This window comes from Symsagittifera roscoffensis, chromosome 7 (genome assembly GCF_963678635.1).
Source record: "Symsagittifera roscoffensis chromosome 7, txSymRosc1.1, whole genome shotgun sequence".
NCBI classification, from domain to species: domain Eukaryota; kingdom Metazoa; phylum Xenacoelomorpha; order Acoela; family Convolutidae; genus Symsagittifera; species Symsagittifera roscoffensis.
The window spans coordinates 10,428,058-10,454,356 of NC_087068.1; the positions used below are offsets into that span (position 1 = coordinate 10,428,058).

A 26,299-nucleotide genomic window follows, 5' to 3' on the forward strand; every position below is an offset into this window, starting at 1 on the left:
TCATTCATACAATGTTTTTTGCTTTCCTATTCTTTTTCGATCGATTGATCTGTCAGTTTGATATATAAAGATGGCATGATTTAAGTTTTAAAGTTTTTTCTCTGTTTAGCTTTTTTATTTTCTATTTTCAATCATCTTCTGTCGGTTTTGTTTTTTTCTGCAAATTTTAAGCACGCCTGTCCAGTAAAAATAAGGGAGACTGCGCATTGAAAAAATCTGATTTCTCGGTCAGATTTTTCCACAGAAAGTGTAAAAACGTCGCTTTCTGTCTGTCTTTTTAAAGATCTTTCGAAATGCATTGCTATAAATTTGTAGTTATTCATACCAATTACTTTCAATTTAACAATATTTTCACTCTTCTAAGAAATTCAATGGAATGCATAATTTATACAATAATTGACTGGTTAGTTTAAATACTACAAAAATTTCCACTACGATTATAACGGATTATTATGATGATTTTTCGACAATTATAATCGATTATAATTACCAAAATTAGGTCTTTAAAGGATTTATAATTGATTATAATCGCAATAATTTCAAAGCGATTATAATCTCTTATAATCGATTATAATTGATTATAGTTCTTGCTAAAAACCAATTATAATCGTTTATAACCGATTATAATCGATTATAATCGATTATAATCTCTTATTTTGCCGAAATTTTTCTTTATTCGAATTATATCTTATGCGTTATTATTTTTGTGTCAACAAAAAAATCTCTAAAATAGAGATCTCTTGAACACTTTGGTTCATCTGAACACAAAGTTTCACCAGGAAACGAAAGTTTCATAGAGATCCTTTCATATGAGTGGAAAAGTTCTCGCGGTAGATGAAAAATAAATTTTCCGAATCATCAAGAAACTGAATCAATTTGCTGATGTTTTGTTGTTTAGAAAAGCTTAAAGTATGCATCACAAAACAACTCTTATGGGGAGGAAATGAAAAAAAAAACTTAATAATTTGAATTAATTGGAAAACTTCTTTAAAATTTTCTCATTTTTCATAGGAACCAACGTCCACAAAAAGCATAAATTATCAGCAGTTTAGATGCAACTTCGAAGACAAAAATGGACAAACAAAGGGGATTATCATCAATTATAATCGATTATAATGGATTTTTGTGCAAAAATTATGAAGTAGAAATTTGAATTAAAAAAATGGATTATAAGCAATTATAATCGATTATAATTGTATCGAAAAATAAACGAATAAATAATCGATTATAATCGACTATAATGGATTATAATTAAATATAATTTGATTTTAAAAACAGAGATTATAATCGATTATTAATTGATTAAAAAGGATTGTTACTCAATTTTAGTGAGACTGGTACTAGAATTGTAATATAATTGATTATTAACGCTTGAAACTGGATGCGGGTACGTTTTTTCCGGTAACCTTTTCACAATATGAAAGTTCTTGCTTCTTCATTTGTTCTTTTTCTATACCGATTGGTCACCACCGTGAATTATTCTCTTTCACATGAGTGCTGCAGTTTCTTTTTATGTCTAAAGCTTCTAATGCAGGTTTCATATCGCTTTCTTTGTTAAAAGGAAGTTAAAATGAAAGTGTTAAGGTCACGAAAAACGATCTTTTTTTAGTTACGAAAGCGCATTTAAATTTTCAGATTTCCTAGCGGAATGAAAGTTTACTATTGATCCAGTTTTCTCAATTTTATTTGATTATCAGGTGGGTTAAAGCAACGAAGTCAACTGATTTTGAGTCAAAATTCTAAATTACTTGTCTGTTTAATATGTGCGAAAATTTCACTGAGTTTTTTCTAAATATAATCGACGAGCATCTTTTTGGCATTCCTTCGTATAAAAATTTACTAAGTGTAGTTTTCTCACTGTTTCTAGATGAAGTTATGCGTGGAGATATCAAATTGGTTTTGGTTGAACCAAATTGTTAGAATGGCTTAATGTTATCCATTCGTCAAAATTAGTTGATTTGTCGGGTATTTGTGTTTTCACCAGAAAAATATATCAAATAGTTTTCTCAAATTATATGGAACTATACAAAATATACCGCTGATCGATTGTTCAGCTTTCTTTTTTCGTCAGAATAAATTGATTGTATTGAAACATTCTTGAAGTTATTTGAATGGTTGAGCGAAGGTTCTTCGATTTGTGATTCGGGTTTGGGTTGTTGTAATTTTTTTTAGCATTATCGTTTTTTGTCATCGTTTTGTCTTTTGCGTGTATTATTACGATCAGGCATATTTGATATCGGAAAGATTGTTTCGGAATAGCTAATCGAGTCTGACAAAACGTACAGTGGGATAAGTTCGTTTGAAAAATCAGCGAGATTTGTAAAATTTTGGGATAGAGATAAAAACTGAATGAGGGATACAATATCGTCGTGTACTTCCAGTTGAGCAGAGAGGCAGTTGATCATTGTCTGAATAAGAGTCTAGTGAAGTGTATTGGTGTGGTGGGCATGGCAGGGTGGAGTCATTATTGAGCAAAGATAAAGGGGAAGGTTTTGGGGAGGAGGGGTGGCTAGGAAAAGGAATCAATTGGAGAGGAAGAAGACATTAAGGGTATATTGGTTTCCAATTCCATAGACAGAGCTGATATTGGTCCAGTCAGACGAAACAGAATCACCGGAACCAAAATTTCTATCACTCACTTGAATGACCAGCCATTTCAGAGCATATTTGTTCAGCTGGGACTCCACCTCTTCAGCGACTTCATCTAAACTGCTCTTGATAAGTTTTTCACTCTGACACACCTCGTCCGCTATCTTCTGAGCCTTCTCTCTACTATCTGTTGTAACTGTTTCTTTTATGTCTGTCAGTTTGGCTGTGACTACTGCGTAAACGCTCAAGTTAAACAGACAATCATGCTCATTTTTAATTTCAATCAACTCTCCTAACTCGGGTTTGCTTTTGATTTTGAAGTTGCAGCGAATGTCGGCACCAGTCACTATCCAAGTGTGCTCTGGGTAAGAGCTCATCTGGATTTTTTTGACCTTTTCGAGGGTACCTTCAAGATCCAGCTTCATCTGCGCACACTCAACCAAATTGGATTTTATTTTGCTGATCAACTCGGCTGAAGCAACACAGGGCAATATTTAAAACTCATCGCACTTCAAACGATCACCAACTGATTGGTGCATGCTCTTAATCTCAAATTAAAGTCAGAATTTATCTTTGTCCCGACCATTGAAAATGGAGAGGAGTTTTGTTTTCGGGTGTTTTTGTTAACCATGCTAAGTCACGTACCACAAAAATCGTAAGAATAGGTCGAGAGTTACATAAGAAGTCCTTTAAAAATTTTAGAGAAAATTTTGTTTGAAAACTTTGCTCTTTTGTCTATAATTAGTAGCAAAAAGTTCGGACAGACAGATTTAATTAAACTGAGCAATCATTTCTTTTCGACGTTTTTTGCATGCAAAATCTGAAGCCGAACAACCCTGAATTTTTTGTCAGACCAAATTCAAAATGCATGATCGTCGATTATCCGATGATTATCCTAGCATATTTTTTAAATAATGCGATGAACATCCAGATTTTACTATAAAACAGTTCGTAAAATTAGTTAAGAAATTGAAATCTGGAGTTATTTTGAACAACAAAAAAAAACAAATTAAACACCAACCCCACCCCCACCCCCCCCCCCCCAAATGGAAGTAAAGATGATCAAATTATTCAAATTTTGGAAAATATTCGCAGAAAAACATCAGCCATCCTGAGTAATATTTTTCCTGTTTCAAGGCTTACTAATCGACGCTTCGGATGCACTTGCCCACCGTGGTTATAAGTTTTGAGCGAAACTCTGCTTTATGATCTTTCGAAGTTATGTTTATTTCAGTTTCAATTTCCGTTGATGTCTAGACAGTTGCTCTTTTCAATTAATTCTGTCTGTCCGATTTTTTTGCAACTCTCTATAATTAGTAGCAAAAAGTTCGGACAGACAAAAATAATTTAAAAGAGCAAATGACCTTTTTCGGACAATTCTTACATGCAACAGCTAATTTTTCACAAAGAAAGTATGTCTCAATGTCACCTGAAAATTGAAATTTGCATGCAAAAATTGCTCAAAAATGGCAGATTGCTCTTTTTAATTATTTCTGTCTGTCCGAACTTTTTGCAACTCTCTATAAATTAGAGCGAATATAGCGAGCAACATAATTTTATTCGTTAAGTGTAAACGAACTAAGGAGTTTTCACTTATATAGGTCTTCACAATTTTTATTCAGGAGAGTCTTTTATTTTTTTCACGCTTAACCATGATCCAGTTTTCTCTGAATAAAATAAAGTTGCGAAAAATCTGACGATCATGCTTAGTTTTGAAGTTCCAACATTTTCAACGTGAAATAATTCTTTTTCATAAAGCGCAATCGAAAAACATTCAAAGATATATTTTTTTTGGTTTCTTGCTCTTGTACACTTTTCCAACTGCCTGTTTCGAGGAAATTTTGTTTTCAGTGGTGCTTAAACTCTTTGTTTGTTTTCCGCGCATCGCACCACAGATAGATGTCAGAATGAGTCGAGTTAGGTATCATTTAACACCCTGTGAGTCATGATTTGAGCGATATAAAAAAGTTCCCATAAGTTTTCTCAGTGTCGACGTAAATGGGTGGCTTAAATGCTTTAAATTTTAGTCTAATTTCGGGCGAAAAATGCGAGCACACAGGCGTACAAAAATTTAATTCTAATAATTCAATTTAAGCCGTCAAAGTTAAGTATTCTTCAGTAAAAATTAGGTTTTGAAATTTCTTTTTGCGCCTTTTGTCAGACTAATATTTATAGAAAAAAAAAACAATTTCTGCTAAAATTTTGAAAAAAAAAATAGAAATGTTGTTAATTTTTCAAACTGATTATTGTTTCCTTTTTTGAGAATAACTGTTGTCGAATGTATCCTTTTTTGTATCGAAAATGCCTAATTTTTAAGATGTAGTTGAGATCCTTTCACTTACAGCACGAAGATAAATGACACAATTTGACAAAAAAAAACTTTTTAAATAATTATTTTTTGTGGTCAGAACTTTGTGCTACTTGCATGCCAACCGGCTATACGATGCCTTTTTTTTAAATGGCGAGAAAATTCAATTTGAAATGGTACATTTTGAGTCAAATTTTGAGGAAGTAAAGCCAGCGAGTAGGTTTTGCAAAAGCAACTTTTCGATTCTAGAAGTTAAAACTTAATTTCAATTCAGAAAAACTTGTTTCAGAAGTGCTAATTTCAATTCAGAAAATTTTTTTCAGAAGTTTCATTTAGCAGTTTTTTCTGAACATAAAGTTTTAGAAGAAATTCCAAAAATTATAGTACAAATAAAAAAATTTTAAATTTTGGAAAAAAAAAACTTCTGATTTTATTTTCATTTTAGTTTTCTAAAACAAAAACAAAACCAATTTGAAGAAAAATCATTTTGAAAAAAAACAGCAACCTGTTATTTTTTGCTACCATTTTGAAGCAATTTAACAGTTTCCAAAGCTATTATACTGGCCGAAAACCTTGAGTTTTGATCGCATGAATCTTATGAGTTGCTGATCAAGGGAAGGTAAGGTGTAACTGTTTTAAATTTATCAAACAAACTTCATCAGTACAGTATACCGATACTAATCAAATTGCGTTTTCGATGTTCGTTTAACGCGATGCGGTCTAGTCTAGTAATGTCTTCTGAGAAACAGATTTAAAATAAAGACATGGAAACTCATAAGAAAAGTCTGATCTAACTTCAACCTACCTTTATAAATTTCTGCCCCTTGTTTTAATTTCAACGTTTTTTCTTTTGTTGATTTTTGCTTCTCAAATTCCGTTTTCAGCTTTTTTTCTTTTAGCTTGAGTTCGCTTTCCAATTGAAATTTTTCTTTTTTCAGTTCCTCTATTTGATCTGAATATTTCTTTCCAAGGTTATCCTTTTCCTTTTTGTAATTTTGTTCAGCCAGTAGCTTCCCATGTTCCATCTTTGCAATTTTTTCCTCTAATTCTTTGTTTTTTTCTTGCTGTCGCACCAAATTTTCTAGCGTCTTCTTTAGTCCCTCGATTTGCTCCTCGAAACGTTTTTCTTTCAATGCCAATACTTGCTTTTGTTCAGCAATCAGTTTTTCCATTTTATCTTCTAGTGCTTTTATCTTTGATTCCAATTCTTGCCTGAGGATGTTCAAATTCTTGAAGTAAGGTTCTTCTAATTCTTTTCTAAGTGTTCTTAATTCTTCTGCATGTCGTTTTTCCATCTCTGTGAGTAATCCCGCGAACTGCTCTTGCTGAATCTCGTCTGGAATTTAATAAACTAAATTATTTTCCTATACGTATGCATCAATGTAAAAAATAACTACAATCCGCGATATCAAGCTTTCAAATTAATGATTTTTAGCTTTTGACAAATTTATCGTACAACAGCTAAAATTTTTGATTTAACTCTCGCTGCTTTTAGTCAAACATCTTAATTTTTTTATTTGAGTTTTTGCTATTTTTCTTTTGTCGACAATGCTGTGAAGAAAACTTGAGGCGCAGCTTTTTGTTGGATGAAAGTTGTTTTGGTCTCGAATGGAACCTCTCTGAAAAATCGCAATCGTCGAAAGTTGTTCCTTTGTTTCAAATGCAATTTCGAAATTGAGGTTTCAATTGCACTGCCATTTTGCAATCTCAACCTAAGATTTTAATTCAAAATTTATGGCCGCAATGTTCAATAAAATTGATAATAACAACTTCATCGGACAACCTCTTACTCTTTTGAGTTATTTCAGACATTTAGAATTTGAAATGGCATTAAAACTAAAACCGAATTTGTAAATTAGTGGTTGAAACAGTCAAAGGAGCAACGCAAAACAATTGTGCTTTTTCAGAGATGTCGTTTTTTAAAGCAAATTTAAGGCCACAACCTCAAACTAAGTTTCCTTCAAAATTGACCATGCAATTGTTCAGAGCGAAAAAACAAAGCCAACGCAAAAACAGCCAAAATCAAATCCAACAGAGCGAAAGACGTACAAAAGACAAGACAGCGCTGATTAAAATTTTTGGAACAAACTGATTAAAACTCGAAAAAAAAAACAATTTTCCTTCGAATTTGTTAAGTTTAGACAAAAATAAGGAAGAAAATATTTTCCGTGAATTTCAGCAGAAATAACATTCCGCAATTTATTTTGCATATTCGCGTCCCATTTTTACCCCAAAAATTGATCATTGTTGGTTTCTTTAGTCAACTAGAACTAATGCTAACACTACTGGGTCAATTGCTGACAGAACTATGTAATAGTGAGCTTGTCATGTAGCCCAGTAAAATTTTGAGAAGGGTATTACCTCCAAAAAGTAAAGAATCAACTTAAACAAAAATCAATTATATAAAACAAAATTGAGAAAATTATACCCTTCTCAAACTTTGTTCAGCTACATAAGACGCTCACTCTGATTAATTTTGTTAGCATTTGGTTGGGTAGTTTTGGCTTAATGTTTGATTGAAAAAAAGTCATATTAAACCCTTTTTTTAAAATTTGGGGTCCGAATTTCGCAAAGTAAGTTGCAACATATTAATCCGCTAAAGCTCTAAATAAGTTCATCCTACTAGTTTTCCGTCTAAATTTAATCCAAAAAAAACTTGTTCTAATTTTTTTTTCTTTTTTTTCGGATAGTTTCAATCAACAATGTCAGTTCTTGATGACAGAAAATTGATTGCAACTATGTTTTAAAAGGATTTTTTGATTGAAAACGCTGTCAAAAAGTTTCAAAAACTTAGGTTTCAGCATTTTTATCCTCCAAGGTATCGTTTTTTTTAGCCTCCAAAAAATTATTTTCTTAGATTATGCTGATGAATAACTTGTAAAAGTCAAAATACTGCACGGGTAATCTAGTTTGAAAACAAATTGTCCTTATTTTAGGAAATGTATAGCCTGTTAAGTATAAAAACCTAAAATACGTCTTGAAAGAAGCAGAAGAACATTTTCACTCTCAATTCGTCAAAGGAACAAAGCAAGAAAGTATTTTAAAAAATACTTCGTTCAAATCCATCAGATGTTTTAGATGGGTTCCAAAATATATACAATCACGGGATTTAGAAGATGCAACTTTTAGTTTTCAAGCGATGAAATGAATGATAAGTTTTTAGTTTTCAAGCGATGAAAAGAACAAAAAGTTTCCATGTTTCACCTATTTTCTCTGCAACTATTGAATTTCCCTGGTTGAAATTTCATCACAAGAAAACGGCCGAGACGCGAAAAAGTTTTCGTTCATTTCATCGCTTGAAAACTAAACTCTAGCTTAGCGACTGTAGAAAAAACCCAAATATTTAACTTCTTCGCACTATGTAAATAGCAGAAATCGAATAGAGGTAATGAAAAGTATCAAACTTACATTCCTTGTTGTCAGACGTTTTTGCTGTTAGACTTTTTGCTCCTTTTGTAGCAAGTTGCTTGGCCAGTTCTATCTCAAAGTTTTGTGTCCACTTTTGAAGCTCCTTTTCCAATCTATCTTTTTCTTTTTTTAACTGTTTAAATTGATTTGAAAAACGTAGTTCTTGTTCTTGTTTATCTTCTTCGTATTTCCTTTTTGTGTCTTCTTGCTGTTTCTCCATCTGTGCAATTTTTGACTGCAATTCTTTGGAGCTGCCTTGGGCTTTCATTTTTTTCTGTTGTTCTTTCAGGCCCATTAGTTCTTGCTCCCAAAATGCCTGCTTTGCTGCAGACTCCTCGGCTTGTTCAGCCCGCAAAATTTCTTGGTTTTTTTGAATTTGTTGAATCTGTAGCTCGAAAGTGCGTTTTTGAGCGTTCATATCCTTTTCCAGTGCTTCTTTAACTTTTTGCTGGTTTAATTTGTAATCCTCAAATTCTTGCGTTCTGAAAATCAAATAACTTCTTCTTTTTAAATACTTATCTTAGGAGACTTCGCAAGGGCAAAATTGTCGCTTTTTAGATACAAAATTTCATGATGTTCTGGTTTTAAAACTTATTTGTATAATAGTGTATATCATTTAGCCCTCAAAATCTAATTAGCTTAACAAAAACAAACATAGACAAAAACGAGTTGGAATAGAATCAATGAGCTCAAGAAAAGCCAAAAATTATGATGCTTTGTGGCTTGACATTTGGTTTAATTTAAAGCAAGTCAAATCCATTTGCTACAGAGAAAGCAGAGCACCAAAATTTTGAAATGTTCGAACTTTGGACAAAAAATATAAATTTGAAGCTATAATAATTTGAAGGTCTTTTTATCAACACTTTTATGCTCAAACAAAAATTATTTGTGTTCATCAAATAAAAATTTTGAAATATATAAAGCTGCAATTAAAAAATCAGCCCAAAAAGAAATACCTAGGTCAAAAATTGGTTTATTCCTCTGAGATATTATTTGAACCTAAAAATCGTGTTTGTAATTGGAGAGCGCAATTTGCTTTCATTTTATCATATGAATTTAAATTGAACTCAAAAAAAAAATCAAAATTCAAGTCGACGAATTTTATTTTTGAGCTTGATCGATACTTTTTCCTTACTATATTTTCCAGGAACAAAACTGTCAGGAACAATTTTTTTTTCAAAAACAAAAATTGTAATAACTTTGCAATATTTTTCAGGAACGAAAACGGAAACAAAATCTCGTTCTATATTAGTGTTTAACTATGTTCACTGACACTTAATCAATGTGTTTTGCTGTTATTTTTTGACGTCTAACATTCAGTTTTATACGCACAGCACAATTGCTACAATTAAGTGTCAGTGAACGTACTCAAGACACTTAATAGGTCGTGATGGTTTTTTATGGAGTTCAGTTCAATTTTTTGTTGAAAGGACGGCAAACTCCCTTATCAAACAGCAACGGTGTTAAAGTCACAAAAAACTTTCTAGTGTTTTGAAAGTAGATTTTGATTTATAAGTTTCCCCAGCGGAATGAAAAATTGATCTAATGACCCAGCTTTCGCAAGTTTGAGTAATTTTATTAACAAAGCGTCGATCATAATTTGTATTTTAAAAATCATTAGTTTGAGTCTTAAAGCTCATCTATTGTTTTTAATTTAAAAAATTAGTCCTGTGTTTTTCTGTTTTTTTTTGCTTTCATTGACACTTTTTAGTTGACTAAAGTTCGTATGTTGACTATGTTTGAAAAAGCTATATCATATTTCGCGCTCAAACAAAAGCTAATATTAACAAAATTACATTGTGTAGAACTGCAAACGGATTTAAAGGTGCGAGGTGGGGACACCCTTATCCTTTCAAAATTCCAGTTTTTTTCGGTCAAAACCTTCCTTTAAAAAGTGCCCTACAACAATTTTTGGTATCATTTTTGGTAAATATCGGTTTTTTATTTTTTTTTTCAGGAAAAAGTGACGGGAAAATCAATTTGGGCGAATCAAAGAATTAGGTAGACAAATTTTTCAAAAATCCTACTCCTCAAAATTCTAACATCCCTGCCTGGTTTTAATATCGGTAGGATTATAGTAGTAAAGCTTACCTTTTGTCCAATTGTGTGGTGATCACCTTGATTTCATTTTCGCTGAAATATTGAACAATTTTTTTAACTGCAATCATAGTTATTCGTTCAGAACGAGTGAATTTATCACGTGGAAAGTTTTTTGGCTTTGTTTTCCTCTCCTTGGCTCTTTAAGTTTAATTCTCCCTTATACTGTAAAACAATTTTTGCTAATCATCGGTGATTTGAGTTGGAATCTTATAGAAGCAATTTCAGTGTTTATTCAGATTTCAGATATGATTTTCAGATATGTTTTCAGATACGATTTTGGTAAATATCGGTTTTTTATTTTTTTTCAGGAAAGTGACCGGAAAATCAATTTGGGCGACTCAAAGAATTAGGTAGACAAATTTTTCAAAAATCCTATCCCTCAAAGTTCTTAAGACCCCTGCCTGATTTTAATATCGGTATGATTATAGTAGTAAAGCATACCTTTTGTCCAATTGTGTGGTGATCACCTTGATTTCATTTTCGCTGAAATATTAAACAATTTTTTTAACTGCAATCATAGTTATTCGTTCAAAACGAGTGAATTTATCATGTGGAAAGTTTTTTGGCTTTGATTTCTCTCCTTGGCTCTTTAAGTTTTTTTCTCCCTTATACTGTAACACAATTTTTGCTAATCATCGGTGATTTGAGTTGGAATCTTATAGAAGCACTTTCAGTGTTTATTCAGATTTCAGATATGATTTTCAGATATGATTTCAGATATGATTTTGGTAAATATCGGTTTTTTATTTTTTTTCAGAAAAAAGTGCCGGAAAATCAATTTGGGTGACTCAAAGAATTAGGTAGACAATTTTTTCAAAAATCCTAACCCTCAAAGTTCTAAGATCCCTGCCTGGTTTTAATATCGGTATGATTATAGTAGTAAAGCATACCTTTTGTCCAATTGTGTGGTGATCACCTTGATTTCATTTTCGCTGAAATATTAAAGAATTTTTATAACTGCAATCATAGTTATTCGTTCAGAACGAGTGAATTTATCACGTGGAAAGTTTTTTGTCTTTGTTTTCCTCTCCTTGGCTCTTTAAGTTTACTTCTCCCTTTTACTGTAAAACATCTTTTGCTAATCATCGGTGATTTGAGTTGGAATCTTATAGAAGCACTTTCAGTGTTTATTCAGATTTCAGATATGATTTTCATAAGAATTCTTAACGTCGAGAAATATTGCGTATTATGTGGTTGAAGGTATCAATTGAAATATGTTTTTACCACTGCTTTAAGGTTGTTTTTGTTGTCATAAGCTAATTAGTAAAAAGAGCAGAAAAAAATGCAAAACTGGGAAAACGAAAACATAATAAAAAACAAATTCACCAATTGGCAATCAACAGGCCCCCTTCCATTTTGGTACTATTTTATGATATCAATTTTCGGCATCGAGACGTTGCTTTTTTTCTAAAGGTGCTTTTCGTAATCAAAGTTTGATGAAAAAAGGGGCGCCAAAGAACTGCGCTCTCTTGTCAAGATTTATTGCATTTTTTGGCCTGCATTTTTTAGCCTGCGCGAGTTAACCTGCCCATAAATTTTGGGGGCTTTAAAAGACTTTGTTAGTGCTCGTAAAGTCAATTTTTTAGCCTAAATTTGGCTCATCTTTAAAAATTCACCCTTCCTCATGAAAAATTTAGATCCGCGCCTGGCTGAAATTATAATCAATTTTGAAATAATTTCACCTGTTTTCTATCTGTTCGACTAGTTTAGCCTTTTCTGATTGAGCTTTTTTCACTCGGTCAGTCGGCAGCTCCGGTGCCCCTTGAAGCATAGACCAAAGCTGTTCTATCGAAGACTGGAATGTCTGTTCGGACGTTTTGTCGCTTCTATCCCTACACGAGTCTATAAAGAGATACTTTAGCGCACGACAGCTGGGAAACTTTTTCCGTACAGCAAGCAGATACTCCTGTGCTAGTTTTTGGTCAGTTTTCCCTGCTGATCTTTCTCGATCTTCTTTGGTAGACTCCTTCATTGAGAGCCGAGTGAAAATGACCACCGTCTGAGACCAGAACGGCTCGCCGAACATCTCTTGGAGTATTCCAATCATTCCGACGAGCGATCCTTCTAGACGGGGACTTTGTCCATTCACTGCTATAGCGAAAAGATTCACATGGTCACATCTGGTCTTAAGAGTTGTTCTTAAGTCCTCTATGATGTCGGTGTCCGTATCCCTATCGGGATCATCAAAACCGATAGTATCTATTATACTGATCGGTCGGATGATATTCCCATTAAAGTACACATTCGCCAAAGTAGTGTGCTCAGTGCAACTTTGGGCATCGGCGGAGACTGTAAACATCGGATTGTTGAAATCTAGACCAGCCAAGATGTTGCAAAGACTACTCTTGCCTGTGCCGGTTTTACCAACAATGAGGATTTTTCGTCGCTCATTGTAAACTAGATTCTTCACGATGCTTACCCGTTCGTTTCCAGGTGGCTTGTGGCGGGGAGTTTTTGAAGTAGCCCCCGAGCCGACTAAAAAAATTGCAAAGTTATTCTGTTAATTGAGTGAGGATGGAAAAGTGGCTCCGGCTCTCGGTCGCACTTTTGTTGGTTCGAAGCATGCCATAATTTCAAGCTCGCTGCCTGGGGGACGGGGGGAGGGTGGTTTCGGAGGCAGCAAATGCATGGAACCCCGAAGCAGGGGGCACAATAGTGGTACTCAGTACGGAGCTGAACTGCTCGTATGTTGGTTCTTTCTTTGGTGGTTAAATGGTCTTAGTAAAGATTGAACAAGTGAAAGATAAACCCATAAAAATGTTTTAAAGCTCAGATTTTGCTTTGTTTTTGGGTTGTGGATTCGTTTTGTTTCTGAGGAGATTTCTGATTTTTATAGCAGGTGATATTCAAATTTTGTAAATTGAAAGAACAGATATTTTGCTTTAGATTGTTTTTAACCGTTCAATATCTTTTTTGTTCCGACCATTGATAATGTGGAAGAATTTTGTGTTTTGGTGCTTTAGTTTTTTCTGTCTTTTTTTCTCTCAAAATCAGGCGCAACAAATGATCATTGGAATAAGTCGAGTGATATATCTTAAAAAAGGCGTTTCAGTTTTGATTCGAACAATATTTAGAAAAATGTTAAAAAACCTGTATCAAAATCGAAAAAACCGATTTCAATTCTCAGGATGAAAGTTTGATCCTAGTAAAATGAAACTAGGTCAGAATGGCTCATTTAGGGTTTACTTGGTGAAAAAAAGTTTCTGAAAGTAATTCAAATTTGTTGCAAAAAGCTGATAAAAAATTGGTTTTCTTTCAATTTGTTTTTTTTTTTTCATTTTTTATGGAATTTTTGACGACACTATTTTGTATAATTCTTAAAACAAACTAATCACTAAAAACGACACTCATTTGATGACAATTAACGAGCAAAAAGTTTTTTTTTATGAGTATGATCGGACATTTTGGTGCTACTCGCACATCAACTGGCTATCCTTGTCTTACTCTGCTTTTCTTGAATTTTTGTTTTCAGATTGAAAGTTATTTATTTCTTCTTCAGATCATCAAATTGCTGATTTTGTAATTTTATTTAATAGCCAAGTTTTTAGTTAATTTCTCTACCTCCGCTAGTTTCTGAACTTGAAAAATTCGTTTAAATTACCTCAAAAGCCGTTGGATTTGAGTTTTTTATTTAACGTCAAAATTCTGTGTACTTTGACGGAGAAAGATTTAATAATAAATCAGAATCTTTCTCCGAGTGCTACCTGATTTTGCGTGAGAAAAAAGACAAAAAGCCAAAACACACCCAAATACAACCGTTAGATTCAGCCATAAAAATTCTCTACCTCAAAAATCCCTCAGCGGAGCCAATTTAAAGGTAACAACTTTTGAAAACGAGCTAAACAACTATCGAATTCTATGACGGAAAAGTTGACTCAAACCTTGCAATTTTCAAAGTGAACTCAAGACATCCTAGATTCAGACAACAATATTAGATCCAGGGTCTGAACTTCAAACATAGTGTCAAAAAAGAAACAACTTGCAGAGCCAAAAATAAAACCCCACTACAAATTTCTTAGCTTGTGATTAGTCAAAAAGTATTCCATCGATTACATCCGATTCTAGCGATTGAAAGGGGATCACCGGATACTTTTCTCGTAGAACTAGTGTTAGGGAACTGTTTATAACCAATTAACTTTAAACAGTCAAAGAAATTTAAACTACTTTTCCTCAACCGGTTAATTGCCCAATCAGCATATATCTAGCCGGCAGCGAGACCCGAAACCTTCCCCCATCGCCAGGCGCTGACAAACTGGATGGAACCACAGAGGAACAATCAACTGAGCTTTTCCGTCTACGAGTTAGTGAACTCTTCAGATAAAGCAGCAACTACAGAAGTAAGTCAGGGCGGAATGTGGGTCCGCCAACATTTTACGGTCAAAACTTATTTATAGTTGTTATCGATACCATTACCCAGCCGGTCAAAACTGCTACAGTTCCCATCACCTTAGACAGTTTTCCCCAGAGGAATCAACAGAGACCTCAACATTTCACAATTCGTCGTTGGAAGATAGTCTATTGGAGATCCATTTAGATGATATTCAATCTCTTTCCTCAACTGATCAATCACTTAGAATGACAGCGGAAAACTCAGGCGTTGAATTCGATATAAAGAGTGAAAGTTTTTAAACCGGAATAAAAAACCATTAGCCAAAAAAAATCCAAAACACGATAAAATTTGATACATTTTGAACTATTAACTATTTCATTAGATGATCTTACTTTTTAAAACAGTGCTCTATCTATCTGAAACTAGGCAGCAACTTAACTGAAACGCAGCTCAAACCTTCCAATACTCGGAAAAACTGTCAAAATTTGACAACTGTTACGTACAAATCATCAAATTAGACTCAGCATCTTTTCTAAACTTAAGCATTTACGCTCTATATCTACGTTGCTACTATTTTTCTGTCCGAGAAACTATCTATGTTGTAAAAAAACATCAATTGAAAAAATTAATTTTGTAAATAATTTTGAAATGTTGTTGAAAATTTACATGATTCTATTCTAACTGGAAATTTTATTAAAATTTTTTCAAACCTCTTTTGAGAGAGACAAAAGTAAAATCAAATTATATACAACTCTAAAAAAATTAAGTCAATTGTAATTTCTGAATATTATTCATTTTTCTGCTTATCTACCATAAACACGTACTTTATCCAGGTGTTTTATCACAATTATCTTCCAAGGTTCGTAAATGAAACAGATTTGCGAGAATTTTCTACGTCAAGTTAGAGAAACTATATCTGCTTATTAACAAAATTGGTGGATTTTTACAGTTTTATAATAATTTGAAGTTGTTCCACTTATTCATTTTTCTATGCCTCAATGAGCCTTATTATTTCTCAAAACAATTTCTCCAGCACAGCTTTGTAGTAGTTTTGTTTGACAGTTCACGCAATTATGTAACTTAAACGCTGATTTTTGATGACTTTTGTATCTACTGTCCTCGAAAATAAAAGTTTTTTGATGAAATTTAGCACAGAAAGATAATTTAGTGGGAAAAGTGTATCAATTAACCGATCATTCTCTTCTCCAAATTAAGTATAAGGGAAATCTGCTCGAAAACTCTAAATTTTCCATAATTTCACTTAACTCCAAAACGATAGAAACAAAAACCCGATAAAAACTTATCGATGTTCATTCATGAGAGTTTCGCAGTTTCTTAAGCTTTTGTTCGTAACCTAAAATAAAGAAAATTTTCTCAATATTCACAAATAATTGACATAAATTTCAATTATTTTATGTTAATTGTTAATGTTTAGAAAAAATGTTTAGAAAAAATGTTAAAAAATTAATTTATTAAAAATGTTTGAGAAAAAAGTTAATAAGAATAATTTATCAATATTAACATTAATCTATAACCTTAATAATAATTAACATTTTTCCTGTAAACTCAAAATTAACTTATTTTTGGTTTCTACTTGATCTATCATCTCCCAATTTGAGTTTGTTTCATTCCAAGTCGATTATCAATTTACTCAAAAATTGATTTTTTTTGGGATGGAAAAGAGGTATCATTTCAACGAACGTTCACTAATCCAAAAAAAAATTCAGCACCAAAAAAAAATTTTAGTTAGAAAATTTTAAACCAGAAAAAGTTATTTTCTTGTTTTCCCTTATAATTTTGAAGTAACTCATACTCCAGAGTTATATCAACCTTAATCTGGAAGTAATACCAAAAACATCCCATTTTTTTGCTTTCATTCATCATTTAATAAACAATTTTCTGAATTCGTTGGAAAACAAAAAAATATTTTAGGATTCTCAATAACTTGCTTAAAACACGGTAATCCATGAACGCAATCAAAGCCAACCGACTAAAAAACTTATAAAACAATAGCTTGGCAAAACAATTCAATTAGTTGATGTTTTATAAAAAATCAAGTTCTTTTTAATGGAAAAATTTTTAGCAAATACTTTTGGACTTATAATTACATAGTATATGCTTTTACTGCAAGTTTTAATAAAATAGAAAACCTGTAAGCAAGTCATCACTGCAGTTTTCACTATAGATCAAAGATTTTTGGATCAATTTCCATTGAGAATTTCACGATAATTTGAACTCGATTCTTGCTGGTCTTTATCAAAATTGTATAGATTTTTAGATATTTTCAGACTCAGTAAAAATTATTATAGTAATTTTTCCTAGGTTGGATTTTGTATATTTTTAAAGTTACCTTTCTGTGGATTGTCTTTGGAAACTGCTGATTGTGCTTTCTATCAGTATGAAGAAAGTTAATTTGACATGAAGAAGGCTGCTTTTCTAAATGAATACTCATTTTCTCGCTGCTATATGTATGAAAAATTACAATTCAGACACTTTGGAACTCCACAGATTTTACGATAACTTGACGCATTTTTACGTGCATAGTCTCTAACACACTCAAGACACTTAACTCTTTCGTTTCTATTAATCTCAATACGTAGAGAAAGAACTTGAGAACAAATGAGAGATTTTAAAAGTCTCAAAAATTTTAGAAGGAGACTTGAATTGATCCAAAAAAATGAAAAAAAGAAATAAAAACTGCAAATTTTCTGACCAATTGTTTTTAACTTGAAGGAAAATCAGAATGGATTTCGTTCTTTTTGGTATAGCTGAAATATAAATCAACCAATCTGAATGGAGCCATGAAGTTTTCAAAAATTTTGATATCAGCCAATCAGAATCAAACTTTACTTTATCAGGGACTTTTCAAAAGTTGTGATATCAACCAATCAGAATCAAGCTTTAATTATTCTTGAACTTTCAACAGTTTTGATATCAAGCAATCAGTTCCGAGTCTTACCTTTAATTGAATTTTTATACATTTTTAAAAAATCAATTAAATTGATTTTCATTTTTAGCGGAATTTTAAACCGTTTTGATATCAAATAATCATGATTGAGCATTCCATATTTTGAAATTTTTGATTGCATTAATTAACAAAATGGAGTATTTACAGATATAATTTTATCAAAGATTATTAGGACACCTATGTGAAAGCATTTTCAAAAACACTCAGTTTGATTCACCCAAAATAAATGGTTTTCCTTGTCTTTTTATTTTATACGGTTTTCCCTTGATTTTTTATTTAATTTTTGATCACTCAATCTTAACTCATTCTAAAGAAGTACAGAAAATTGTTAACTTTTTCAACTAAAATTACACTTTTTTTTGCATTATTGTCCAATTAGGACAACTTTTTGAAAGCAAACAGTAGAGGAACAAAGTTTTTAGTAACTTAATCCAAAATTCTGGAAAATCAACCAATAATTGGTAGATGTATTTTGTCAATTTCGATTTCAATCAAATTGTTTCTTTTCTCAGATTTTTCGTTTCCGTTCTAGCTTCAAACTTAGAATCAGTGGAGAAAAATAGATTTGAACCAAAAAGTTGTCAAAATTCATTCAAAGTATAATTGACATAGGCAACTTGCTTCAAGACTTCATTTTCCTTTGCAGTGAAGAGTCGAATCTGAATGTATCTTGGCTTGTTCACACTGTACCTCTTGATTGTGACACACACCCTACTCATGTCGTATGTTGCAATTTCGTATACTATTTGTATGCTATTTTGTCGAGCACCTGATCCTTAGTAGATTCTTTGCCAGATTTGGCTTCATATATAGGTTTGGGTCTAAAGTTTTCACCATTGCAAATTAGATTTTTCCGCATTGCTGATATCATCTCTCCTTCTTGTTCTCCATGATAGACTTGGTGGAATTTTTCGAATTGTCCCCATTCATTTTTCTTGAATAGTTGGAAGCATGGTTTAAAATATGTTTTCCCTTTGTAGAATTTTTGGGACCAAGAAAATCTCTCCATTTTTGTTTGATTTTTGGGAAAATCTAAATAACTGGGACTAGTGTCCTCTCTTTCTGAAATGCGTTGTTGAATAGAAGAGTAAACTGGTCAAATGAAGAGAAATGAGAGAAATGATTTTGAGACTAATTGAAAATGGAAGTACCATATATGGAATGTTTTGTATAAAAAATCCGTATATCGAGATTGTGTAGGCGTTACGTCTCCTAAACAGATCCACAATTCTTTACAAAAATCAATCTACCAGATATCAGCTGCTATGCGTCAAGCTCTCCCCAGCTTTTATCCAGAATATAACATAAAAAGCACTATCTATTTGTGTTTCTAACAAATTTTAGAAAAACTACATAGTAACGCAAGATTATAAGGTATCTATTCACATTTCTTTTTGTTTTATGGAAGATTGCAAGTTTAATTTGATATTAGCAGGAACCTCTACCAAAAAATTTTGAAGACATTAGATAAATATCAATACTTTTATCAGAAAAATGACTGCCTTTAAACTTTGTACAAACCTGATGATTTCACCCAAGCATTGTTGCATCGAGCAGAGAAGTCCTCAATCAGCTTAGTCGAGCAGTTCAAAACAACTTGAAGTGGAAAGAAGCAAAAAAACACCAAGCATTGCAAGGAAATGACTCGTTCGCACAAATTTCAAGAGATCTTATCTAAGTTCTCATCGAAAACTTCCTTCCACTCGAACTCGTGGCTTAGCGTTTCCGGAAAAAGAGTTCAAAACTCAGAATATGAGCCTGATTTCTGGAAAAAAATTGATGGTTTTACTGATCATCATGTTTGTGTACAATGTGATTATGTAAGCTTTTTGATGAAATAATAAATTTTATTTCAAATGGTCTTTTTGTAAATTGCACTGTTAAATCATTACAAAACAAAAAATTTATCAAACAAAAAACTCCATTAAGTTCTCAAAGAAGAGAAATTCATTTTACATGCAAATGGGAAATTTATCTAATTTGTAAGAAAAAATAATTTCTTTTTGGAATAAATTATTTTAATTTTCGAGATCGTTGTCACTTCCTTTTTCATGTGCCACTCCATGTTTTCTTCTCAACAGACATAGTTTACCTGTTCAACTACTTTTTCTCTCATATACCTTCTATCATGAATTGTGTCAACGTGTGGCCAATCATGCAGTGGAATTGTTTGAGAGTGAAACGTTTCTCAGGATGTCTGTAGAAGATGTCGAATTCAACCATTTCCTCGAAAATTGTCATTTGTAGTAAATATTCACTTGGAATCAAATGAAAATGGTATTCGTATCCCAGATCCGCGATTTCATCAAAAGTTTTATTGTTTTATTTATATTAAAACCCGTATTTTTTTCTCGAAGGTGTCTTAGACATAGCCATCTCTTTTCTAAGTTCTATGATTCTTTTACTTTCGAGTTCTATCCATTCCGAAATTTCTTTGATAATTTGCTCACTATACTGAGAAATTTTATTGAATTTGAGAATCGCAAATAAATTCGAACCAATTTTAGTCTGGATGCAGTAAATTGCGTTTTCTATATTGATTGGTTTCAACTTTTAGGATAGTTTTGATTTACTTCAGAAAATTTCATTATTGTTGATGAAATGAACTGAGCTGTATGAGGTTTTCAATAAAATGATTTTTTTTCTCAGCTGTTTCTAGCTAACAGCTTAGAGTAGATTTTGCATGCATTCTCTAGATATATCTGAAAAGATTCAAAAGTTTTTGAACAAATCCATCATTTTGATCAAAAAAGAGAACAACTAGTCTAATCAGATTGATAGATTTCTGTTTATAAAAATTTGTACAATGAAGTTTTTTGTTAAAACGGACGTAACTTTGAAAAAAGTTTTTGAAAAAGGAACAGTTTCCTTGAAAGCAACTCCTTTTTTTCACAACTATGATTAGGTGTTTTTATTCAGAATTGAAAACGAAGAATAATGAAAAATCTTAAATCAACAAATTGTTTAACCAATTTCATCACCTTAAAGTTTGTTCTGAAAGTCTGATTGAATAAAGTTTTAATGGATTTTCCAATTAATTTGAAGATTCTAAAATTTAATGCGTAATGAATTCTCATAAAGTTCTAAGTGTTATTTAGTAGATTCTAGAAGCTGATGACGTCAAATTTTCTGGTGGAAACTTCCACTGTTCTAGGGAGTTTTCTTGGTTCTGTTTTTGATTATTTTACAAAGATGTTGTTGAAAAAACTTTCAAAAGACAACATCTAAGCTCTATTCAGAAGCTTGCGTCTTCCCAGCATTCCCAGCTTTCTTGGAAAAAAAATAAAACTCATACTTTGATTTGTTGAAAACTGTTGATTGTTACAATGATGGTTCTGTATTTAGGAGCGTCTCAATTTTTCTTTTAAGTTTTAGTATATGTCTATTTTATTTGTGTTTCATTTCAAACGCTTCTAACATTTTATGTAATTTTTAACCTCTGTGCAAAAATTAACTCATAATTTTTTTGCAAGACAAAAAAATTGATAAGGTTTTTTCATTAATTATGCAAATATTTAGTTCATTTTGTCATAAATTGCTCAACGTTTTTTGATTTTTATTAAGTGTAAAAAAAATATAGGAAATTCATTGTAAAATGCAAGTTTTTTGTGGTTTTTCAAATAATATGTGCAAAATCTAACTTATTTTTTCTTAGGCACAAATTAATGAAAAAATGTGTTACATTATTTCAAAAAAACTTCGATATAGATGAATTCTAGTGCTTATCCCTATCCTGATATCTTGTTTTTCTGATTTTTTTGATCAACATAAAAATTAGTTTTCTTAACGATCACTTTTAGAACAAAGAAATTCATAAGTTTTACTTATCAGCTGTGTGAAAAAGACTTAATACAGTTTTCTTTAAATTGCAAAAAAAGTTAATAAAATTCCCTTCAAAATGTGAAATTTTCAATAAGTTTTTCAATGTGTGCTAGCAATATTATAGAAAAGTTTGCGACAAAATTTTTTCTTGGTTTTTTGAAAAATATATGCAAAAATCTAGTAGATTGTTTCTAATAAAAAAGCATAAAAAACGCAAATTTTTTTTTTGTAAAATTTACTTAATTTATTGCTAAGAAATATTCGATTTTCGGAGCTGAAAATGATTGAATGATAAATACTTTTGATCACCTCAACAAACAGGTAAAAACTATTCAAATAATAAATTTCAGTACGAAGACGAATGCATTGAAGATTGGGAAGAAGCAGATATCTCAACCAAGTTTTTGAGAGTTCAGAAAAATCATCCCACTGATTTGAAACAACATGTTGAGAGCTATGTAATGTTTTGCCTGTTTTTGGATTTAATAGTGGTTATTATGATATGGGTTTAATCAAGTCCTACCTAATCCAAGCCCTTATTTGATTCGCGATAAAGAACAAGAAACATCAGTTATCAAAAAAGGGAACAATTTCCCTTCCTTCAAGTTTAGAGATGTAAAATGATGGCATAATGACTTTTCTGGGTGGAGCAACGACTCTGGACTCTTCCCGTACGAATGGTTTGATAACCCACACAAACTTGATTTTCACGAATTGCCACCGTATGACTATTTTTCAGTAAACTTATAAACATTAATCCTCTAAACAAAAACCTTATTGATTATGAGAAGCTGAGACAGAGTGAGCTTGACCAACAGGAAGCGCTGAAACAGCTTCAAATCAGTACTGTACAACCATCTGGTTTGGATAATTACAATTACTTACAAGAAATTTGGCAGAAAAACGGAATGACTCTGTTCAAAGTCAGGATGTTGTTTCAACCCAGGAAGCAATGCAAAAATCTACAAATTACAAGATTTATCCATTTTGCGAAAGTAGTAAATACTTGTGTGAAAAAATTCGAACAGGCTTGACCGGTGGGACTTCGATTTTGTTTACCCAAAAGGCTGTAGTTGAAGAGACAATCATCAGAAATTCATCAAATATATGTGTAAAAAAAATTGTTGGAATTAATGCAAGCAAGCTTTACACTTTCTCAATGTGTCAAGATATGCCAACAGGACTGTACATGAAATGGGAGCATGACACTGATTTGCAGAAGTTTAGAGCCAGACATACCCAATCTCAAGTATTTGAGAATCTGGTCATGTCTTTCTACCAGGGAACAAGATCAGAATACAAAAATGAGAGCTTTTTTAGATCTGGAAAACAAAAAAATTGTTTTAATTTGGACGGTTATTGTGATCACTAAAAAACAGTATTCGATGCAGTGGGATGTTACTACCCTCAAGTTTCTAGCACGTTTCTCCTAGCAGGTCAGGATATTGAACGAGGTAATAAAAACAGAGAGATGGATGATATGAGACAGGATTACATAAAGGAGAAAGGATACAAAGTTGAAGAAATGCGGGAGTAAGAGTGATGGGAAAGCTTCAAAACCAATGACAAGATCAAAATTCATGTCGGAACCCATTTTCACTATGAAATACTCTTTCTGCAAACTCCCTTTTAGTGAAAACAAAAGACAGATCTCTTTTTGGCTTTGTTCAGCGCGATTTATTTGTTCCAGATGAACTAAAATCTAAATATGCCAACATTCCTCCAATTTTCAAAAACAACGATCTTGGAAAAAACGATATTGGAGACTAAATGAAAAGCTATGCAATCACGAACGATATGTTAAAACATTCCCAGAAAATGCTGATATCTGATTTCAAATTGGAAAATGGAAGAATTGCTGGTATGCAAACAAGTCAAATTAACTCAAACTCTGTAGAAAAGGTTTGAACAAACGAGTCTTAGAAGATTCTAGTTACAAAATGATGTCAAAGTACAGGAGACTGCTTGATGAAGCAATCAACTTAACATCTACAAATAAAAAAATCAGAACCGTAATCCATAAGAGGGCCAGATTTGAGCAAATAAAGAAAAAACAAGTTCAAGATGATGAAACTCATACAAAACCATTGAATTATAAGTGCTGATGCAATGTAATAAACTTATAAGAAGTGATGCCATGTATTAAACCTATATAAAATTCAGTATTTTGTTGATTTTTTATTGTAAATTGCTGTAATTAAAATACGACGCAGTGATTCATATAATTTCTTTGTAATTTATTTTTCTCTCAGTATTTTGTTGATTTTTCATCATAAAATGCTTTCAACTAAAATATGACGCAGTGATTTATATATTTTCTCTGTAATGTATTTTTTTAAGCTTTTGTATATTTAAGCATAGTTTCAGGTAAAATAGAACACTTTCTTAAACATTAAAATAATCTAATAAATTATTTAATAGGCCAAATTATATCAGATTTTGTTGTGTTTTGAAGGTTTTTCAAAAATAATTCAATTTTTTGATAAAAATCTCAATTTGTCCCCAAAAACTCTTACCATTGACTTTCCATGAACCAAAAAACTAATTACAAGACCTTCAATCCGCCATCTTATAGTAATTAACTATTGATATTTACCAATTAGATAACCCGGGCCAAAACTTTTGCAAAAAAAATAGAGAATTCCACTCGAAATTCAAAAAAAAAACGTTTTCCTTACCACTATCTTACCATCAGACTGAAACCCTATCAATTATATTCCCTTTCTTAATACATTGTAGACTCTACACCCAATGTTAAAACATAGCATGGCAGACCGGAAATCTATAACGTATCTTAACACATGGGGTCCACCATGATCCCCCCACGACCTCTTCATCCACCCCCCCCCCCCCACTTCAGCCCCAACATCTACTACTCTAGTGGATCTTTAGTTGAAACACTTCAAATTGTTAATCGATGGTTTTTGCTTCATAATAATGCGGTGCGGTGTTTAAGTAATCTGACGCTACCTGTAGGGCTTTCAATTTAAAAGAGTTAATCTTTGAACTGAAACACTAAGTATTTCAAGGTGAAAATGAAGTTTTAAAATCGACTTGACTTCAGATTAACCAATAGAACACTGACAAGAGTCAAGCAATTTCTGAAGTCTAGAAGCTACTAGTCTAATTGAGATGTTTAACTAATCCTTCCCATCTAGATCCCAGCCTGGTTTCATCCTTCATCTCCTACCTATGTATCTCGAGCAGATGAAAGGAAGCAAAAAACCCAAAGAAAATTATTTTTAATTTTATTGGTTGAGAAGAATCTTTTGTCCAATGATTAATATTTATTAGCGACCTCTCGCTGCCCTAAAAATCTTCAAAAACTTCCGAAGTTTCCGAAAAAAAAGCTATTCAGAAAATCATTTTCTCTTCCATGTTATTTTACGTTGGTTACTATATGGACGGAGCATTTTATATTATTTCAATATTAACCGATTTTTCTTGTTGAATTATTTAACTCACTTGGTTTGTTTTCTCCCCGATTCTGTTTTTTGAAGACCTCCTTGTATTCAGGTGAAAGAAAGTTCTCGTTTCCTTCGAGGTCCGGAAGCGCAAGACTCTCCACTAAATTCGTCCCAAGAATTCTCAGCATACATGATGCAACTGGGCATTGGGGTCTTGGACGGTGTAGTACTCGCTCGACGCATTTGTTAGGAGAGTTGGGTCCGCACACTAAGTGACCGCAGTCTGGCAGACGGCGAGGGTCGTAAAATTCGTGGGTGCACACGCTGCACCAGAGTTGTTCGTTTTTAGTGGGTTTATAACCATACATGGTAGAATTTGCATCCATCTTGCTGGTTTGATTTCTTTTTTGTTCCTGTTTGCTTTACCGGTTGATGACAGCAAGATTTTTGACTGATTTTCAAGGTACAAATCAATGAGAAATATGAGAAATTATGCAATTTTTTGAGATTGGTTGGATTTTATCACAGTAGTAATACAAGTTTGCTTGCAGTTAAGAAAAGTTTTTGGCTAGTTGTGATTGCAATTTGCAGAGATTGATTTTGGTTTTCATCGATGATGTGACTTCAGATTTAAATGTCCCAAAAATGCTATTCGTTTTTTCAAGTGAGGTCTTGATTGATTAATTGATGCTTTCTACTGCGCGGTTGCAGAGTCCTTATAATCAGAGGCTCAAATATTTGATGCTTGATTACTTTTGATTACTTTGGACTAATACCTGCTTTCGTTATATTGTGAGCCGTTAAGTATTACTTTCAATGGTAAACCATAGTAGTTTTTATTTTTTATATTACAGCTTGCTTACTGTAAAACTTTTAGATTATCTGCTTCAATCAGTTTTGTTAAACCAAACTATGTACACAAAACCTCGCTTCAATTGATGGTAAGCTTCATTGGTTTTAATGATTTTATACTTTTCTGTAAGTTTGCTAATTTGCTCTAAAATTGCTTTAACTGCAGAAGCACCGCGCTGTGCCACGTCGCAAAACGTGGTCAAGAAAGAAATTTGAGCCAAATCGTATTATTTGTCCAAAAATGGCACCACAAAAATCCGGACCAAAATGCATTTAATCATGCTTGCCTATTGTTTATCTAAAAGTATCTTTATCTTTTCTGCAAGTGGTCACATGGGTGGAAAAAATGCAGAATTTTTCACCAGCTAGCAACAACAAAAAGTCACTAAATTGACATATCTCTCTCTCTATCTCTCTCTCTCTCTCTCTTTTCTCTCTCTCTCTTCTCTCTTATCTTTATTTTCCAAACAACACAAGACACTTCGTATCAGGACAAAGCCCTGAGTGGACCGATT

At 32.3% G+C, this 26,299-nt stretch overlaps 2 protein-coding genes across 6 annotated transcripts in view; one reads left to right on the plus strand and one right to left on the minus strand.

Annotated features, from left to right (window-relative positions):
• The window catches only part of LOC134851253 (uncharacterized), a 425,551-nt gene that overhangs the window by 224,823 nt on the left and 174,429 nt on the right, over positions 1 to 26,299 (plus strand). The window lies entirely within an intron of this gene.
• On the minus strand, positions 1,937 to 25,716 carry LOC134851697 (calponin homology domain-containing protein DDB_G0272472-like). Of its 4 annotated transcripts, XM_063867896.1 has the most exons (8): positions 24,991 to 25,716; positions 12,088 to 12,880; positions 11,296 to 11,337; positions 10,847 to 10,888; positions 10,397 to 10,438; positions 8,306 to 8,787; positions 5,703 to 6,233; positions 1,937 to 3,061 (listed from the first exon to the last, which is right to left on the minus strand). In XM_063867896.1, exons 1-8 carry the CDS (start codon positions 25,316 to 25,318, stop codon positions 2,523 to 2,525), a joined length of 2,799 nt encoding a protein of 932 aa, XP_063723966.1. In that variant the 5' UTR covers positions 25,319 to 25,716; the 3' UTR covers positions 1,937 to 2,522. The 4 variants fall into 4 exon arrangements, with proteins under 4 accessions (XP_063723966.1, XP_063723967.1, XP_063723969.1 ...); XM_063867897.1 differs by lacking the exon at positions 11,296 to 11,337; XM_063867899.1 differs by lacking the exon at positions 10,847 to 10,888.

What these genes read in the sequence shown, in the direction of transcription:
- LOC134851697 (XM_063867896.1), bottom strand. Translation starts at nt 25,318, where the DNA reads ATGGATGCAAATTCTACCATGTATGGTTATAAACCCACTAAAAACGAA. An exon ending in ACCACACAATTGGACAAAAG is followed by an intron (nt 10,439 to 10,846) that starts GTATGCTTTACT and finishes TCAATATTTCAG; the next exon opens with CGAAAATGAAATCAAGGTGA. An exon ending in AACGTCTGACAACAAGGAAT is followed by an intron (nt 6,234 to 8,305) that starts GTAAGTTTGATA and finishes ATTAAATTCCAG; the next exon opens with ACGAGATTCAGCAAGAGCAG.